Source organism: Malaclemys terrapin, chromosome 6, assembly GCF_027887155.1.
Source record: "Malaclemys terrapin pileata isolate rMalTer1 chromosome 6, rMalTer1.hap1, whole genome shotgun sequence".
Lineage (NCBI taxonomy): Eukaryota > Metazoa > Chordata > Testudines > Emydidae > Malaclemys > Malaclemys terrapin.
Window position 1 is genome coordinate 75,597,200 of NC_071510.1, and position 21,445 is coordinate 75,618,644.

General features: G+C 35.7%; 1 protein-coding gene across 3 annotated transcripts in view; it reads left to right on the top strand.

Moving 5' to 3' along the window:
• FAM172A (family with sequence similarity 172 member A) overlaps nucleotides 1–21,445 on the top strand; it is a 350,899-nt gene that overhangs the window by 209,383 nt on the left and 120,071 nt on the right. For all 3 annotated transcript variants that reach the window (XM_054031751.1, XM_054031750.1, XM_054031752.1), the window contains one exon: nucleotides 315–434. In XM_054031751.1, coding sequence (XP_053887726.1) covers nucleotides 315–434 — 120 coding nt within the window. The remainder of the gene's footprint in view (nucleotides 1–314; nucleotides 435–21,445) is intronic.

A 21,445-nucleotide genomic window follows, 5' to 3' on the forward strand; every position in this document is an offset into this window, starting at 1 on the left:
ATTGTTATTCTGTATTAAATTTGAGTGAGGCTGTTTAGCTGAAATGCCATTATTGTGCTTAGACTTCCTGTAACTGCACAATATTTTGTTTATATTCAAAGAAAGCAGATTTTGCAGTCTTTAAATCACATTCTCAGGGTTGTTTTGTGTGTTGATTTTTTTTAAAAGAAGAATCAATTAATTTTTGTGACCCTAGCACAAATGTATTTGTGGGTTTTTTTAACAAAACCTTTTAACAACTAGGAATATGTTGCCTGTAGACAAAACTGTCAGTTTGCAAAAGATTATAGTGAATAATATACTTCTCTGTGTAGGATAATGGCTCTCCTGAAGAACATGCAATTTATGTGTGGGACCACTTTATTGCTGAGTCAGCAGCTGAAAACATATTTTTTGTCGCTCACAGTTACGGTGGACTTGCATTCGTAGAGTTGGTAAGTGTTAACTTTTCCATTGCCCTATTTGCTGAAGGCTTTCACATATTTGCAGAAGTTAAATTTAATGTTCTCTTTCCAAAGAGGGTGGACAATTTAGAACTCTAAACAGCTTTTCACATGGTATATTTGGGTTTAAAAAAAATTAAAAACACTGTTTTTTACTCTGTTGATTATTTACCAAATTAGAAGACAGTCACATAGGGCTTCATGCTTACAGAAGCCAGGGAAGCCAAAACCTATGGATCCTGACTGGTGATATGCGTGCAAAAAAAGGGAGAATACAGCTTCTGTCGTGCTCTGTAAGTTCTAGGTTGGGTCTGAATACAAATAAGTACAATGTGTAATGCTCACTGAGTCAGTGTTATTTTATATGATTTCCCCCAATGCAGTTTGGAACTCAAGTGAGGGAACTTGGAGGCACCTGTTGACAGGGAAACTCATAGAGGACCTGATCCAAAGCCCATTAAAGTCACAGGAAAGACTTCTGTTGATTTCATTGGGCTCTGGATCAGTCTCAGTGTGAAGGAAGTACAGGAAAGAGTGTGGACGCAGATTTTGCCACTTCCATGGAAGGCAAACTTGCATATCACTTTATATGACAGCATTAGAAGGAAACTGCCTGTTTAAATTCACAGAATTAAGAATGGCTCAATGGGACAACTCATGTGCATAAAATTAAGCATATGCATTAGTGTTAGCAGGTTCAGGGCCAAAATATTCAAGCAATTTTGCACCTTGATTCAAAGTCATGGGAGGACATCACAATTGCATTACTGATACGTTGGGTTACTGTGTTTATGTAGTTAAAGTTTTTTGACTGTTTGCTACTCTGGGAGAAAATAGATGTGTGAGCACCTCTGGTCAATGAGAAAACAAGAGAAGAAATGCTTATGTGATTCAAAGATTTTAACAGTTCTTGTTGAGTTTTTTTTGTTATGGAAATTAAGGCTATTTCAGTTCTCTCATTGCTTCCCCAAGCTTTATTTAAACAGTGTGCACATGTTGAAACCTGAGAATGATGTAGCTGATCTAATCCCACAAATGTTTTACAGTCCTGTCAGTAAATTGTACAAATTTACTTTTATTTCTCAAAACAAAAAATATCAAGATACCAAGTTTTGCAGTTGTAAATTATTGTGTGTGTAACACACCTTAACTGTTCACTGTGATCTATAATTGCTGCTGCATACACTGATGGTATAACACGTGAGCTCTTTTCAATTACGGCCTATGATTTGCATTCCTTATGTACTGCAATAGTATGAATTCTCTATTTCCTTTGCTTTTGTAAACTGTGACGTTTCAAATACTCCGATTCTTGGATTACCCTGATGTGCTTAAATTTTGAAATTGAAATATCTGTAGAATTCAGTAGGTTTTGTCAAGTAATATTATTTGGGTCACTGGATGCATACAAATATATTGTATGCACATTTTTGAAGAAGCATTTCTTAATATATGAAGTCAGAAAAGCCAAAGTGTGTTTGAGAACTTTGTTAATTTTTAATAAACAAACCACTTACTTGAAGGTATTTTGGAATTTTAGAGAGTAAAGTTCTTTCTATCACATTTCAGTCAATGGCTTGAGATGGCCTGGGTAACAGATGACCAATGTGTCATTCCCATTTTGCCTGTTTCTCTCGTCACACTGGTGGATATTTCTCCACTTTTGTTCTAGTTTAATATGAAGCACACAGATGTTTCAGAACAAGACTTGACTTCTGACCTTGGGGCTTCTAGGGTCAGGGTGCTCAGGGCCTGTGAAATTATCACAAGCTGAGCTAAAGTTTTTCTCCATCACAGGAAGTAACCAGTAAGCAAGAAGTTAAAAAGGAGCTTTGTCACAGAGACAAGATGGTCTCAGTAAGGGTCAGCTTCTGTAGTCTGCTATCTCCACAGGAGGTGCATGCATGGGAGGAAGAATATAATATATAACTACTGGCACATCACATATCTGTCATGGAAAACTAGACCTGAGAAGTATATTTAATGTAATAGTCCTTATTTTAAAAAAATAACTGTGATTAACACCTGTTTTTGCATTCCCTGTTAAAAATAAGTTTATCTGATTTATTTATTTATTTATTGGTTTTGTTGACAGTAGAAGTTTAGATTGGGGGTTGCCTCTAATTATAATAGAAACAAATATTGAACTACAATAATAAAGGTTTTATTTTTACCATAATATTAAGTGGTCAGATTTGCTTAGTATTTTTATTATTTCCTGCCCTAGAAAATATTTTAGCTTAAAAAGTTTCAGCTTGTTTTTAAAAGACATTTTTAGTAACTAGAAAAATGATGCTTCTAACCTCTTTGCTCTATCCATCCCCAAAGTGCTATTCTGTAATCCTGAAGAGTAGCAATAAAGTAAATATAGGAGCTTGTGGAAAATTAATGTCCTAGAGTTAAATATTCATATTCTCTCTTTCCCACCCAAATACAGTAGTTATGTAGACTCCTTGTACACTTCTCATCTGTTTTCATTCCCCTTGCAGAGGGCAACGTGAAACTTCTGTTTTTCACTTGGAATGTAGGGTCTTGCCTGGGCCTTTTGCACCAGTGTGTACCCACAGAAAGTAAAATAAACCACAGACTTTGAAATAAATGCCTTTTATACCTTGTGTTGGTATGCATGCAATGCTGCTGAATGTGTTCTGATTGTTCACAATTATTTAATAACTGAAGATCTCTAGGTTTTCATTGCTTCCTTGGGGAATCCACTCTAAAAGTAACTGTCACTGTAGAGGTAGAATTCCAGAGACTTGACGTTAAATGACAGTTAGATTGTGGCATTTAGTAACAGCCTATAGCAAAAGTAATGTAAAGCTGCTTTTTCCTGCAGGAGAAGGAGCAGGAGACATTCAGCCTTATCAAGGCAGAATATCTTCAGGAACAAACTGGTTGCACCCCTGTAACAGGTTTAGCTGGTGCAGTCAGCCAGCTCTGTTCCATTTATTTCCCCCTGCACACTCCTGTTGGGTGACTTACTTTGGGAGGGAAGCATTTTGGTAGCAGTTTCTGTGCTCCCCAAAGTGCTGGGGCAACAACCAGCCTTCATGAAGTCTGAACAAAAAGGGGGAGCATCATTATTCAGTTGCCATTACTCTGTAGCTGTATATGGTCTAGCTCACAGTCTAGCTTTTAATTTCGATTTTTGACTTGGTTGTCAAAGCAAAAAATCAAGATGTGATTTGCAAGATACTTATATCACCCAGTTAAACTTCCCTAGAATTTTCAAATATTTGTCACAAGGTTCATTACGGTATTTTTATTGTTGTCCAAAACTTTTGCCTTTGTATGCACATGTAGGTGTTGTTTTCCTTAACATCTCAAACATCAGGGTAAGTCTACAACATCATGCTTGAATGCACAGAAACTGTTATCCTGCAGCATAGGCACCCAATTCCTCTACCTTACTGGGTCACAGATTACAAGGGAAATAATTGAAAGTGGTTTAGCATGTGTGAGAAGTAAAGTTTGACCAATAAGTGTAATTAGTTATATTGTTTATAGTTTGAATTACAAGTAAGAATCATAAGACTACTCCTAAAATGTATCTTAACATTTACTAATTAAAACTTTGTATAGTTGTAGTTTGAAATTAAATGTGCAGCAAACAGATGTCTAAAAAGTAAATTATTTTTTAAATACAAGGCACTAAAAATAGTTGTAGGTCATGGTCTTTTGCTAATTACTGATTTTGAAAATTCAAAACATGATTCATGAACATATCTTATCTATCTTCTGTTATCCAGCGCACAGTATATTGCAGTTGGGGATTTATTTTCCAAAGCAGCTTGCTGTACTTGATGGTAAACAATGGAATTTGCACAACTCCTATGAAATTTAATAGAAAGTAACATTTTAAAATTGGAATCCTTTTATGTGTGGTCAATTAAAAGAAAAAGACGTACCACTGAGTCTTTCTACAAGTTTTTGTGGTGATACAATTTTACTTTGTTATGAGAATGTTTTTCTGTCCCCTGTTCCTGTGTGAAAGATCCACACCCTGTCTGAGGCCCTGAATGTGCAGTTGGATCCACGTAGTTGATCCTTGTGCCTATGTGGACCCCATGGGCCACCCTTGCAGATCCAATTACAGGACTAGGGCTCAACTGTGTATGCAGGAGAAAACAAATTGACAGACAGACTAGTTTTCTGGTATCACTTTTAAAACAAATACATTTCCACGCTTTTACCCTCACTGGGTGACAACGGCTCATATTTCAGAATCTCCAAAAGAATTGCCAGTCCCAGACTTTCAAAATCATTAATCAAGCCCCTGCAAAATCAAGAGTTTGGCTTACAAATCATGAGATATTTTTAAAATGATAATTTTGGGCTTCTTTTTTATTTGCCTTCTGCTTTTTGAACCTTTGTGATTCACACTGTCAAGCTTTTTACCACTATACTGAATGCTAGAAACTTCCTTTTTTGTTTTTAAATAAATTGATTAATTTAATTAAACTTCAGCTTTAAGGAAAACACCAGATAGCACCCGACTTGTGATAAACTTGTGAGAGGTGGCAACACTATCTCAAATTTTCAGTGTTTGCTGTTGCAATTACTGTTCATCAGAGAATCAGAGAGCACAGGGAATTAAACTACATCAGGAAAGGAAAGGTAGATGAACTGTCTTCTATTGGATGAAAAACTACCCAACCCATTGTAGCCTTTGACTAAAGTGTTGTATGTATGTATAGATACTAAGTTGTAGATAACACATAGATTTTATCTATAGACTGTTAAAAGAATTTTAAAGACTAGTAAAAAGCTGTAAAGTACTGACTATGTCAACATATTACATGAGTAGTTGAATTGCTAAACATACTATAGAGTGCTGTGCTTTTCATACCATAATCTTCTCAGATTCAGGAAAAATTACTATAGTTTGATGATATTAAACTGCAGTCTACTGAAATTAAAATATGCCTAAAAATTTAGATATTGTCTCTTTACATCAGCCTCCTGCTTCTGTTTTTCCTCTTCTTTCCTATTATTTATGAGTCAAGGGAAAAGAGACTTTGGATCTGTTTGTGCTGTACTAACAAGCGTTATTAAACCCTGTGTCCTTAAAATATATAGGTCAGATTCTCAGCTGGCATAGATCAGCACAGCTCCATTGAAGTCAACCTGCTTTATTTCTTCAATTTGAAATAATTTTAAGGCCTTGATCCTGTAATATGATCCACATGAGTGGACACTGTGCCCTTGCAGAGCCCCCTTGACCTCAGTGGGACTCTGTCAGCAGATTGAGAGTTTTAGTGGTTGTGCTGTTAAACTGTTTCTGACTTTTTGGGATCACCCAAACCAGCCAAGACCAGTAAGGGGTTCAGTCATTGCCTGCCCTATAACCTAAAGTACCTTTATGTTGTGCAGCTTTAGTTCAGAGTCCAGACACTAATAGCCAGTCCATAAGCACACCCTGGCTTTCACCAGCCTAGTTCAGTTAGCACAATAGACACTTGCTTGGGGTAAAAATAAATAGGCTTATTTAATATAAAAATTAATAGATTCAAAGATAAGAGTGAGGGAGAACAAACATATGTAGGTTACACAGAAAATAACCATAAAGATGGAACTTCAGCCTTTACATTTTCAGATTAGATAAATCTCTTTTCTAATACAAGTAATCTATTGCCTCTGAACAGTTTCCCAGCATACCTGCTGCCCTAGAGGGGATCCAGTGTTTCATGGACACCAGCACCTACCAAGTGACGGTCCTCAGTTTCTGGATGAAGACCAGTCTGTTCGAAGCCTTTTAAAGGGCTTTTTCCTCTCTGACTATAGTGACTCGTGGTAATTCAGGATGGGGACATTCTAGCTGGGATGTCTCCATGTCTTCCCATTAACTCTAATGGCCGATCATTTGTCTTTTCTTGCACTGTATAATGCTAGGTGCTTGGAGCTAGTCTCATCTGGCTGGGGAGGCAGCCCCTCCTTGCCTGACTGCACCACCAATTATGAGCACAAAAATACATAAGTCCCTAACCACAGTCTGTATACATAGCTCATAAAGATCATTAAGTTAGAACACTGTAAGCTTTCATACACAACATATTTTTATTGCAAAATAATATTGTATACAATCAGCTGATTCAACCACTTATTCTGTGGGGTTCAAACTCCTTGTTCTCCCCTTGGGGTATGTGAACCTTGATTGTCCCACTTTCGCTAGTTTGTCATTGATTTTATTGACTTCATTATTTAATGTCCATTAAATTTGCTTTTTAAATTAAACACAATCTGAACAACAAGTAATTGTAGATGGTATATTGTCTGTGCTTCCCTTCTCTGCCTAATCCGTAATGGAACCTAACTTGAGGTGTAGCAGAGGGTACCCAGAATCTGTTGGTTGTTTTGGGATGGGTTTTAACATAAATCATAGAGGTGGGAAAGCACAAGAAGTACAAATTCAAGAAGCAGAAGAGGGGCACCACTGACAGGCCAGGTGACTGGCTGCTTCTCCTTTAACAGCTGCATGGGAATCAGCTGAAGAGACTATAGTGTCCGAGATCAACCATAGCTAGGACATGGTCAGCTCCCTGGATGCTGTAGTGTTAGTGCCACAAGAGCAACTTCCCCAACCTCTGTTGTTAACTAGGGTGCCAATCAGGACCTTGGAAATAGCAAAATTGAGCTCCAATAAGGTCTTAATTTCCATTTAAAAACAAAAGTTGATTGGGAGCCTATCATAGAGAAGTGTTCCGTATTTCAAAAGTGTCGATAGGCAAAAGTAAAGCATACCCACACTTTTGTGTACTTGCAATCATTAAACAGAATCGGAAAAAAATAGCATCCTTTAACAAATATTGAATTTTGATTAAAGTTAAGGAAAGCAGCATGGACTAGTGCAGAGGTCAGCAACCTTTGGCATGCGGCCCATCAGGGTAATCCGCTGGCGGGCGCGAGACATTTTGACTGTCCTCAGGCATGGCGCTCCCCCCCCCCCCGCAGCTCCCAGTCGCCATAATTCGCCTTTCCCGGCCAATGGGAGCTGCGGGAAGTGGCGGCCAGCACGTCCTTGCGGCCTGTGCCACATCCTGCAGCTCCCATTGGTCGGGAATGGTGAACTGTGGCCACTGGGAGCTGCAGGAGGCCGTGCCTGAGGACGGTCAATGTAAACAAAATGTCTTGTGGCCTGCCAGTGGATTACTCTGATGATAAAGGTTGCCGACCCCTGGACTAGTTACAGTGCCTAACCCCAATGGGGCACAAAGTAGCAGTAATAATCTTTATTTATAAAATTTGTCAGGATTATTGAAAATGGAATTCTCAACTACCCTGTGAGAACTAATTTTAAAAGCAGTTTTTTAAAAAAAGTCACAGAGTTGGAGTAAAAGGGTGTAAATGTGAGGAGAAAATGTAGTGATGGGGCAGGAAACTAAGAAGTGAGAACTAAGTGAAAGAGCAAAATAAAAGGGGGAATGGTAGATTGTGTGCTTCAATATGATGGAAGCACAAAATAAACTTTGTACAGAGTAATCCTACTGAGGGTATTATAATGTAATGAAGGGGAACTGTCCCTCACTGATAGTTTCATATTTCAGGACTCAAGCTCTGTGGAACCTGAGAGCACGCTCAGTGTAGATGGGGGTTGGGGGTCAATGGGGCCACACTTAGTGCAGACATTTTACATCAAGCCTCTAATGGAATTTACTCAGGAGCGCCGCCAGCTTTTTTGCCGCCCTAGGCGGTGGAAGGTCCTGCCCCTGAAATGCTGCCCCCAACAGAGGCAGCGGAAGGTCCCGCCCCTGAAATGCTGCCCCCGACAGAGGCAGCAGAAGGTCCCGCCCCCGAAATACTGCTGATGACCGGGGCGGCCAAAGATCCGGCCGCTGCGGTCGCCGCCCCCCAAATGTTAGTGCCCTAGGCGACCGCCTAGGTCACCTAATGGGTTGCACTGGCCTTGAATTTACTGATGCAAATGGCTATTTTCAGCAGCTAATACCTTAGCCAAATCTTGGGTTTTCATGGGGACAACACCTCTCTCATCCCAGGGCAGTCCCCCAGCCAAATTTCCTGCTCCAAACTATGGAGACACTAGAAATTAAAACAAAACAACAATGTTAGAAAAAAAAGTTAGCATTTGTAAACAACCTGTTTTCCCCAACCTCATTCTTGGAAGCAGCAAAACTATTTTTGTGGAAACTTTAAAAACAAAAATTCAGCCTGAGGTAGACAGTGAGCATGGCAAATTTCAGCCCGAGTGGATAAAATTTGGCAGAGGTTTATAAGCAACAGAAAATAAGGGACTATATTAGCAAGTGTAAAGCAACCTTACAGGCATTACTACCAGTTCTGCCTATAATGATTTATTCATTCATGATTGATTTTTGTTTGTATATATGCTTGGCTCATTGTAACAAAAATAGGGTTTACATTTTTGTCTGCTGTCATTTTTCCACTTTTCAGTCTAAATAAATGTTTGTGTTGGTAGCACCCTGAGGCTCCAGTCTGCATCACAGACCCATGCTAGGTGCTATACAAACAGATAGTGGGAGACAGTCCCTTGCCTTCAAGAGCTTATATCTAAAAAGACATGGTCTAAAAGGAGCAGACAAAGAAATGGGGAGGGAGGTTACAAAATACAAGTGAAGAATTCAGGGTCTGATGGTCACATGTCTTGTTCCACTTTTTGTTTTAATTTAAGTGCTATGAAATGTAGGCATCTGATTTTTTTAGCTCAACATCAACCCTATCAATGTTGCTGTTGAACTAACCAAAGGGATCACGACAATGCAAAGTGAGACATTTTTCTCCCTTCCCCAGGAGATGAGTGTGCTGCCTCTGCAAGAACTAGAATGAGGGATAGTCTTGAGTTTGGATTCCCACTTGCTAACTTCACCTAGATCAGTTGCCCAGCCTCTTATTATTGTTTCCTCTTAATCATTTGCTTATTTAATGTCTGGTTCTTAAAATACTCAGCTGAATCCATATTCTGCAAGTTTACAGCATTTGTGCACTTTACCGCGTTCTTTCAAGAGGAAAAGGGCAATGTTTCATGGCTCAGAAATATGTACAGTACTGTATATTAATTATCTGCACTGCCATCATTAATATAGATCTCATTGGCTAGTTCATTTTAATTTTCTAGTTTAAAACAATTGTTGGAATGCTAATTATATGATGTATATAGAATCAGAGACTTGTGAAAGATAGAGATGGAAAAGACTTGTTAGATCATCTAGTCTAGCTACTTGCGAATATAGGTTTGTACTCTACAATATAGGGTTTGACAGTCCCAGGCAAAGAAAATCCCACACTTCCCTTCAGAGACTTTTCCACAACCTAATTGATCTCATTAATTTTATCTTTTCAGATTTCACTCCACTGTTCTTAATTGAACTTTGGTGTACTACACTAAAAAGTCCCTTTCACGCTTTGTTAAAAAAATCTTTCAGATATTGCCAACTGTTTTTATGCCTGGCCTCTTTAGCCAAACTTGTTTCTTAGCCAAACTACATATATTTTTCTCTTCTAATTTTTTTTTTTTTGTAAATGTATTGCTTTCTTAACTTCTTAACCTTGTAAATACTTTTTCCAGTATTGCACCCAGAATTTAACATGATACGCTAGGGGCAGTCGCAACAATCATATCAAGGAGGACTATTATCTCTCAGTTCCACATCACAATTTTTTTGTCTACACAGTCCAAAATTGCAGTGGACTTCTTTCCAAACTCATGTCTAAATTGCTGTCCACTGTCATCCCTATGTCCCTTTCAGTATTTCTGCTTCCCAGGTTTCTCATTCCTATAGAGTATATATGTATTAAATTATTTCTCCCCAGATTGGTTAGCTTGCATTTTTCCAAGTTAAATCTGGTTTTGTGGTTTTCTTCATATCTCTATGGACTTGATGCAAGAACTTCTGATTGAGGGTCTGTGGCCTGTGTTGTGCAAGAGGTCACACTAGATTATCACGCTGGCCCCTTCTGTCCTTAAAATCTATGACTCTTGGAAGGTTGTTTTGCATTATTTGTATATATTTACTACTGTTGGCATTTCCTCCCAATTTGTATCACCTCCATATTTCATTAATTCCAGATCATTAATGAAGATGCTACATAAAACAAGATTTGACACCTGTACCTACAATACCTGACAGACACTTCCCACCTGTTTGTTATTTTGCATTATTTTTAGCCAGTTTAATTTCTACATGACAGTATATCTATCCAAGCCAGTTTGAATTTATTTTACATTTAAGATCCTGTGAGATACTATATCTGAATTCTTTACAAAAATGGAACTATATTGTATCTATTGCTTTCCCATCATCCATTAATTCTGTAATTTTCTCAACAACATCATTTAAATTTCTGTCAAAACTTACTCTTTATAACTATATATACTGCTTATTACTCATAGTCAGAGCTGAAATAAGGAATAGACATTATAGGTTCATGCACAAAACCCTGCTCCTGAAAATGTGATTAGATCAGAATCTCAGGTTTCATTTGGAGCAGAAAAATCTCTTAAAAAAAAAAAAAAAGTTGTGAATAAAACCTTGTACACATGAACCGAGAAAAAACCAATGCAATGGTGTCTGCCAGAATCTGCAGATAACCTGAAACAATTATTCATGGAGGTGTGAATGTTAATTTCCAGACCCACTACTTTAGGAAGCTTTGCCAACAGCATCTCAGCACAGTAGTCTGTGTATGGCAGGAGGAGGGACAAGCAACAGATCGAGTCCTTCTTCCATCACCCAACCAAGCAGTGGATCAGCAAGTTCAAATCCCTTAATAGCTATGATAGCTAGTCATCTGGACTAGCTGTTTTGTGTATGTTCAGATTTGCTAAGTATTGTCTGACCTGCTCTTTTTCAATAGTTAACAGATTTTACCTTCCTTATTGGTTGTTCAATTTTCTTTTCTGTTGGCACAGTTTCTGGCATTTAGCCACAGACATTATGGAGTGGAACCACCACGATGGGAGCTCATGTCTTAGCAATAATAATCCCTCCCTAATATCCATGGAATACAGGGAAGTAAACACTTGGGATAAGAGTACTTTGAAGAACTCTTAGGGGGTGATTTGGGTAACAGTCCCTTCATTCCTTTGGCCACATAGACTGTGATTGTCTTTGGTCCCTGTGTGGGATCTGCAAGGGTGTGTGAGGGCTTCCCTCCTGCTTCATGTTCCCATGCAGGGACCAGGGATGATGTGGCTCTACTGTATCATTTTCTTGCTGAATACAGATTTCAGAAAGGCATTTAGTATCTCAGTAATGTTTGAATCCTCAGTAATTAATTCCTCTCCTCATTCATGAATATATTCTGTCATGGTTCCACTCTATTCTATCACACTATTCTTTCTTTTCCTCTATCACTGGTAGTGGCTCCTCTTTTATATCAAGCCCCTGCCTCTACTGGGTACCATGGCATTCAACTCTCTGCCCTCTTCTATTTTCTGTCTACTTCCTACCTCCAAGCATCTTGTTTCCCTATTCTGTCTTTAACGAGGACTACTTTCAAACAGAGCCACTTTTACAGTTTTGCAGTTCAGCTCTATATGTGTTTTGACATTGTAATGACTCCTTCCTAGCTACCTTTTCTTTCTCTGCCAGTCTTGACCAAATTAACATGTGGCTTTTTCTCAACTTTCTTCAGCTAAATATCTCTTTAGGAAGAGAACCATCCTCAAATGTAACTCCAAATTCTCTATTTCCTTTCTTGAATTAGATCTCCTATTCGCTTCTGCTACCCATAACCTTGGCTTTATGCTTCACCATCAACATTGCTCCTGTTGGCTGAACTGTCTTTCACTGCTAAATTGTCAATGAACACTATTGCCTCAGCTCCACTTCTGCTGAAAGCCTCTTGCATACGCTCATCTATGGACTATTGCAGCTTCCTCCTTTGTGGCTTGCTCAAGTCCTAGCTCTCCAGACTCTGGCATGTGCAGAATGATTCTGCCTGTCCTCCCTTGCATGAAATAAACGTGTTCCATCACCTCCAATATCATGCAGCTCTACCGGCTTTTCTTCCAATTCAAGTTTAACTTCAGAATTGCCTTCCTTGATTTTGAACCTTCTATGCACTTGTTTCTTCCTAGTTTACTTAATTTCCTCAACTCTCCATCTGTTTCCAAATCTTATCAGCAAATATATCTTTTCTCCCCGACTCTTACACTTCTTAATTTCTCTCTTCCTCTGCTGTTGGTTTTGGATCCAGATTTTTAAAATGTTACTACATAAATTGTGTGCACAGTCATGATAATTGCATTTACAAATAATCATTTAGGTATCTAATATATTGTTTAAATGCTCAAATACGGTGATTATCACTTTTTTCCCATGCATATTTTAAAAAAATCTGGGCCTTTTATTTCACTTTGTAGATTTTGTTATTTAGTTTTGTAAAGTGGTTTGGGGAACAGTTTGCATTAAAGATGCTCTGAAGTGTAATGATATCAATGGTATAAAAATATTTGTGTTCTTTATTAAATGTGTATTTACACACCTGGGAGGGGGAAGAAATGTAGGGATCTTGGATTTACGTAGATGAGAGAAAGGGAGAACAAAAAATATTCATATATATTATAACATAATAGAGTTTGTAATACCTTTAGGTTTTATCAGGCAAATTAGGCTTTTTTAATTCTGCTCTTAAAAATAAAAACATTAAAAAATGAAGAAATGGGAGCTGGCTTACTATTATTTCATAATTTTCTTGTTGTTTATCTGATTTGATCTTGTGCCCATAGACTTACACAAGTGTATTGTGTTACTGTTAATTTAAATGTTAATTATAGTGAAAAGTATATGCTTGGCCTTTGTGTAGAACAGTAGAGATTTTATGAGACTTTAAGACCAGGTTTAGTGGATCAACCAAGGGAACGGCAAGTTTAATAATATATTAGAAATTACAAATCCTGCCGGAATAAGATTAATCTAACTAAACATACTACTCGTGAGAACAACACTAACATTGTAGTAATATAAGAAACAGGTGATATTTACATTTTATCTTAGGACTTTCCTTTCTTTAGTCTAACAGACCTGTGTTACATTGCTTTTTCAATATATTATCAAAGTCTTTTAACATTGGTTGTATAGGTCATACTATTATTATTCATATTAAAAGTTGGTTTTGTAATACAGGAATTTTAAAATAATTCCATTTATATGTTGTATTTAAATTTTATAGTAAGGAAACGTGTAACTATCAAATATGAGTAATGTATTGGAAATTCTTTTGTAAAAACAGAACTAAACTGATACTTTAATAACTTACAATATTTTGTAGACTTATAGTTTTACTATAATTGTGTAAGATGATAAATAGCTTTAGCTTAATTATTGTTCTGTCTGTTCCCAGTTCCAGTGCAAATTAAAATCAGTGTTAAGCTTCAACTGTGCAGTATCAAGGTACAAGGTGCTCGAGGTTTTTACAAGCTTGATTAAGCCGTCTTATTTGCTTGTCGATATCTGGATTATATTTTGTCCTGGTGTGGCTCTTGCTGTTTGACAGCAATATTATGCCTTTGTTCTGTGAAGTTAAGAGGTGATGGTGATTCCTTAAAAAACAGGAAATTTTAGGAGGGGGGTGGAAAGTCTGCCCTCCACAAAAATAGAAAATGAATAATGTTGGGAAAACACTCTTTACAAGTCTTCCTATGAAAACTTATTATTTTAGTATTTGTATATAGTTATCAAGTGCCTGGCGAGTCGGTATGATCTTATACACATGGTTGCAACTTTGTGTACCTTACCAAGTTGCATTTCAAGTTGAGAACATTTTCTAGAAATAGTAATACCATGTTTGCCTTTTTTTTTTAGAGAGGGAACACGTCATAAAATCTTCAATTCCTTCTAAAAAAATTATTCAATACAGATGAGATTAAAAACAATTACAATATTCATTGACAGGATATTTTTAAGTCAACCTAATGATAATTTTGATGTTAAGTCTTCAATACTGTACTTCTTGTACATTGTGAACCTTCTTTTATTTTTCTACCTCAGTTAGTAATCTACTAAACAGCATTTAAATACACCTTGATTTCCACCCTGTCAAATTAGCATGTTTGAATCTTAGCTTCCAGCATTTTAGCATGAGTTCACTGTTGCCAAAGATGTTAAAATGCTGAAAGTTTATTTTCACTCATTTAAAAGAATTGTTAAACTAACTCTGGTCAGTTTTCTCTCACGCTTTTACTTTTTCACTGTGCTGTGTACAGACCTGGAAGATTTTTCAACCAGCTGTTGAAAATAACCTAGTTTAAGAGTTCACTGAAAATGTGAGGGATTCATCATTATATATTTACTGTCTGAGGCTGATATAGCTGTAAGGTTTTTCTGATCCCATTGATCTATTGCGCATGTTCCCTCCCTGGGTTGCAGGACGTGCTTCTATTTGCATAAGGCCCTGGGCAAGGTTCTTTCTTGCATTGATTGGCCTGTCCAAGGGAGCCTGATGTGTTCTTGCATTGATCACTTTGTCTTTTCTTGGAAGACAGTGTTACACTGAGTTCATCTCAAACATTCTAGGGAGAAGGTAAAACTTTACTGCACATGTCTCAATTTTATTCAGATGTTCCTCTGTGTATAGGGCTTTTTTTCCAGTATAAGAATATTTTTCTTTTATTTTGGATATGGTTCTGCATTTACAGTGCATAGTAGATTAGAATAAATTGAAAAGGTATGTTAAATAAAATTGTCATATGTATACCTCTTATGTCATATTATTTTTGTTTTAAAACAATGCCTTTAGCTCCCATCAAAAATCAAAACCATTCTCTTTAAAGATTTAAAAACTAAAAACTTAGACATAAAGTAAGATTAGCTATGCTGTTATCTATGCTTAGGTTATCATTTTTGCTTTGAAACTTGTAGGTTTTTTTAGATCTAAGTAGTGGACTTAATTTTCACTTTTATAAAAATGTAAAATTATATCTCTTTTAGAAGTAAAAATGTGGCTGGATAATGGTTTTCCAGAGCTATACCTCAGAATTAGTAATGAAGATAATGTTAAATTGTCAAATAAGGTGATGATTAATTAGTCATACATTGATAAGAGGTGGAAATTATTTCAATCATGTCCTGATTTTTACAATAGTGGTATGTTATGGAGTGAGTTGAGAAATCTAGGTTTCAGAGCCAAGGCCTTACCTGTGAGAGAATGGAGCTCTTGAATGTTTCACATGTTAACACCCCTTATTGGCTAGTTGTTAGATCAACATTTGGACTCTGCCAAAGCACATATTTACCTACATATCTAATTATCTAAAAGATGCCTGTTAGCCTAGTCCACAACATACATCTGTGGTAAGAAAATTGTTTGACTAACTGACTTTTCTGTCAGGTTCAGGTGAAATATGGTTATACCTGATCCAGTATATGTAGTAACCATGTGAACTTTACCAAGCTTAAGATATTATATAAAAATTGTATGTGATGGCCATTTAAAAATAAATTAGGTTATAGTTTGTGATAACTAAGCATTTCAAAAATTATTTCTTAATGGTTTTATAACATTTACAATGTAATATTTTACTAAAAATAATTTTTATAGGTGTCATAGAAATTTCTTTAAAAGAATCAAGTATTAGAGATTCATAGTGGATAACATAAAAGTTCTTCATTAACACACTGTTTCATAAATTACATGGAATTATTATAACTTGGTTTATAGTGTGTCTCTCCACAGAATTTATTATATTTTAGTAAAGCAACACATTTGCTTAGGGAAACATATTCCTTTGGTCATTCCCTATAAAAACAAAACTTAGATAAGTGCAATTCAAGCAGCACATATGAAATTTCATCTTCATTATCATGCAAATATAGCAACAGTATAACATCTCCCAAGATGTCATTTGACTATTAGGATCTTTAGAAAATGACCTCTCAAAGCCACAAAGCTAATATTCCTCAAGAAAGCTATATAATGCCTAAAAATTGTCTATCTTATTCTATATGAATAATGAATGTAATAGGACAGTCCATTATTAAAATGACAAAAGAATATGTTAACCTATTTGTACATGGGATTTTTATCTGAGCTTTGTATCTATGGCAAATTCTAACTATTCTGTAGTACTAGTAAAGGAATATGTAAATATATGTCCCAAAAGTCTATAATAAATTTTATAATACTTAAAAAACTATTTTCTGTGATTTCACTACATATATAATAAGATCCATGCACACTGATATTGTCAAATATTGCATTGCAAGCATCAATATTATATATTCAAATTTTATGCAGATAGTATATATATTTTATGTGTGTATTGTAGTATATGTATTGCATATAGTGTGGCAAATGTACATACAACTTTTTTTATACACTGGTCAAATTTGCATGTTTGAATGAGTGAACATACAATATAGGCATGTGCTAAATATAAAATAAAAGTAAGGAATAGGAGCTGTTTTACTTCTGAAGTAAAAGAAGAGTCTCTATATCTCTCAGCAACCCATGATCAAACAATTAATTCATATGCAGAAAAGTGCTGTTGCTTAGCTATGTGGGAGAACTATTGACTGCACGCAAGCAACAGGAACACACCACTGTATGGTACTACAGGAGATTCATTGAAAACCCTTATAGTATTGAAGTAAAACACAAAACACAAATGATCGTAGGCAATTAAAATGAAGAAAAATGATATAATCTCTTATTTGAGATTACCATACTTTCTGGCATATGAATGTCATTATCTCTTTCTGGGGGAAAAAAAAGTTACATCACATGATTAGCATCCTGTATTTAAGCAAGCTGGCTGTATTAAGGGAATAGAATAGACCTATGTAGGTACTAATGTAACTGCCACATTATGTAGTATTTTTGTTATCCCATAGGTACTGCATGTCAAGATTTCCCAGTAACATATATGCAGAACCCAGTGATGCCCTTAAGATGGTACTGGGATACTTGCTGTTGTGTTGAAATAAATGCTTTAAGTAGACTTATTGGTAATTGGTTGATTTGTTGGGTGATTCTTGACATCTGAGGACGCGAGGCCTTTTACTGAAAAGGTCTGAATATCCTAGAGCTGAGAAATAAATGGTAAGAAACATATTTGTCAATTGTCCTATGAAGAATATAACCTTTTCTACACATTTAGTGGAGAAATAAAATATTGCAAAAAAATCTGGTATTTTTCCAGCTGTTGGATATTGTTGTTTAAGTAAATGAGGAAAGAATGTTACACCAACTTTATTTTTCTCTTCCTTTTTTAAGTAACAAAACACAGGATTTCTATATTGGAAAAATGACAAGGAGGGTCTGAAAACATTCTCTTCTATGTCACTATAACAGTTTGGTTTTGTTAGTGTGATAGTGCAGTAACTGATGGTTGTGGATTATTTTAGTATGGGGATCTTTGTGAAGTCCAGATGTTGACAATATGGCTGATACTGTATTGCAATAAAAAATAGTTTTCAGTGCCTCTCTCCCACATAGCCATTTATGTCCGTCTGTGCATAACTTGAAGTTTTATTTAGGTATCGTATGTACTATCTGCTCCTTGATTCAGTCTTTTGAAGAGATTACTGACAGAATTGCATTACATGTGGGATATTCTAGTGTGTTTTTGTTTTTAAAAAGTGCACGATTTGGCATTATATTTAACATGATTTTATATTTTGTTTACAATTGCTTTATATCTTTTACCTAAAAATAGATAAATACAATTGTATAAAGTTGCCAAGAACTCGCTAGACTGTTGTAATTTGTAATATAGTCATAATATTTCTACAGTGATTTAAATGAACTGAGACAGCATCATTGCCTCTGTCCTGAAGTGTTAATTTTTTCTGGACAGTTTGGGTTATGGTACATATGTGTATGTACAGCACCTAGCACAGTAGGTTCTGAGTTTGGTTGGGGCCTCTAGGCACCTACTGTGATAAAAATAATGATGATAATAATACATAAGTAATGAAGACAAACCTATCATGATTCTTCCAGGCTGCAAAGCCAAGAATGCACTACCTTCTCTTTACCTCTTCATAAATAAATAAATATATATTTTCACAGGTAGAGGCTAAATAATTACCTTCTTTTTATTAAAATAAAAATAATACCATGGGGAGTAGCATTGCCTTGAACTGCATTTCTTATGGTCTTTTGCACATACCACACACAATTTTATATTATTGATACATTTTGTTACGTGCAGTCCAAGTGAAGTTTCTTCCAGTTTAATTGTTGTGAGGAAAGTGTCATCTAAAAAATAAAAACAATTCAAGATTTACTTCACTTACAACTATATTTGGTAGGTTTGCATAAATCTGTGGAATCGCTGAGAGTATATGTGCATATATGTGTAAATATTCAAGTTAAACTTATGTATATAATGCACATTCCTTAAGATACCTTATTTTGAAAATTCCTTATTTTCATTCCTCTCTTTCTTTTTCATAAACATTAAAGTAACATTCAGCATTTTTAAAATAAGTCATAATTGATAAATAAGTAGGAGCTGCATTACATAGGAAATATCTGATACATTCTGGAAATCAAATAAATATGTCCATACTTTGCAATTTACCACCCTCTATGTCTACCTGTCTATAGGCAGGCATGTACTTGAACATGTCACATATTACATGTATAAAATTCTTAATAGGTTTTAGCACAGTAATTTCTATAGCATCAAAGACCTATTGATGCTGATAATGTAGGAGGTATGTTTCAGTCCTTCCTTATTTTCCCCTGACCTCTTACATACTGACACACTCCCCTTCAATCACTCCATTTCCACCCAGCTGCATCCCAGGTGAAACTTCATGCTCATGCCTGTCAGCAGCAAGCACACGCTACCCATTTTTTTCAATGTAATGTGGAATACGGTCTCATCTCTTTAACCAAGAAAAACACACAGCAGGAACACACTTAAAATAAGAAACATACCGAAGGTTATAAAATAAGCTCAATTTTGGTTTTAACTCTCCTTGTAATAGAGGGATAATGAGTAATCCTGAGGTGCTTTCAGACTTTAGGACTTAGGTCATGCTTTTCTCCTGCTGTTGTCGTTAAAACAAACACACTCTCATACAGACAGGGATCATGCAAGCCTTTATACCTGTTTCTAGAACTATTGAATGAGCATTATATAAAATGAACTTAAGATAAACACTACATCTCTTTCTCAACCAAAACAATGTTCAGATTGTTCAGAGTTACTTTACTGTTCAAAAATGACTCTATCAACAAATCCAGTATAATCTGTATAACGTTTTCTACTGCAAGTTGCTTGCCATAAAAGTACTTGATACCTGGAGCCAGACAGTGGAACATCTCTTCTAATATTAAAGTAGCAGCTAATGTCTGAATCTGAGCTAGAATGAAAAAGAGAGGTCTCCTTATGGCCATAACACATAACTGTGATCTCACCTTTGCTCCATCCAAACAAGTGTGTGTCAAGTTGAACTGCTTTGGGGGTTTAAGATGAGCTCTCCAGAGGATAGTACCATGACTCATATGAAAAATATTTGACTAATTTTCATTGTTTAGTATAGGAAATATATAAACATTGGATATAACAAAATCTGCAATAAAATACGCTTCATATGTTTCAGTCGCTGAACTATAGTGACATGCTAAGTTATTGGTAAATTTAATTATTAAAACTAATTTTCCATCTTTTTTTAAAAAAACATTCTCAATGGCTACATAGTCTATCTAAGCTTAAATTTATAAATGTATATTTGCGATTTAGAGATTTTAATGAATCTTAAGCAATTAAGGTTTCATCCACAATTGTACCCTAATAGTTATTGTAAGGTGTCTAAATAAGTATCTCCTGTCATTCTGAGCATTGCATTTCTAGTAATTTGTCTCCTAAACTAATGCATTTTGTGCCTTCTTCACTTTAAACGTGAATCAATTTATAATGCACATTGTAATCTTTTCATAAAAGCCTAATTATGTACATTGCTTTTTAAAATGCAAGGATGAGAGTAAATGTCTATTAATGCTTTACATGGAAAAACATAATACAAACATTTTGTGATCTGAATTCATTTAAAAATAGTCACTTGCACTTTTTATGCAAATAAAATTGGGCAGTCTTGTCAGGCTTTATATTAATTTGTTTTACATTAATAGAAAGAATAGTTTATTTGACATCTTATATATGTCTTTTATAGTGTTCAAGGCTTTTTCCTTCCACCTGTAACTGGTGTCGTCTCATATCATTCTTTTATATCTTTTGTCTTTGTTTTCCTTATTTTATTTTATTATCTCTTGCTTGTGTTTCATGGCAGAACCAAATGCTAATGAACGTATGATGTATACCATAATTCACAAGATGGGTAGACAACTTCTCTCTTTCGTCAAGACTCTTTGGAGTGAAATGAAAAAGAAATTAAAGTACCTTATTACAAAAAAACTGAGGATCATCCCTTCCTAATTCAAATTCAGTAAAATATGTGCTGAATTTTTGTGAAACTTTGGTCTTTGGGGATACATTTTTGAGACAGTGTGTGTTAACTTCTTCTTTCAGTATCAAAAGATTGAGGTAATTTACTGGAAGGCATAGAAGTTATATTATAAAATTGTTGATATTGGACCCTAATAAGCTCTAAATAGTGTTAATCTCCAATTAACAAAAAAAGGAAAAAATGTCAAAACACTCATTACAGGTTTAATTATAATTTCTGATTGATTCAAAACCTTCTGACTTTTCTGGCCATTCCAATTTAGTCATTCAGTCCAGGCTGCCTGTATTGTGTATTCAGCAGTTCCTATTAGACATCTTCACAGTGAGTGATTCTGCTGGGCTTTCTGACACCCGCTTTCATGCATGGCCTGCTATTCTGTGTGGAAATGTTTTTCTGAGCTGCCTGGAACACTAAAGACATCTTGGCCATGTCAGATTGTGTATATATAATATGTATATATACTCTCTGTGTGCATATTTGTATATAATTTAGTAAATATATGTATGTATATAGTGGACTGTGTGTGTATAGTTGTGTATATATTAATATAGTGTGCATGTGTATATATGTATGTGTGTATACACTCTCATAATGATACACCTGCTC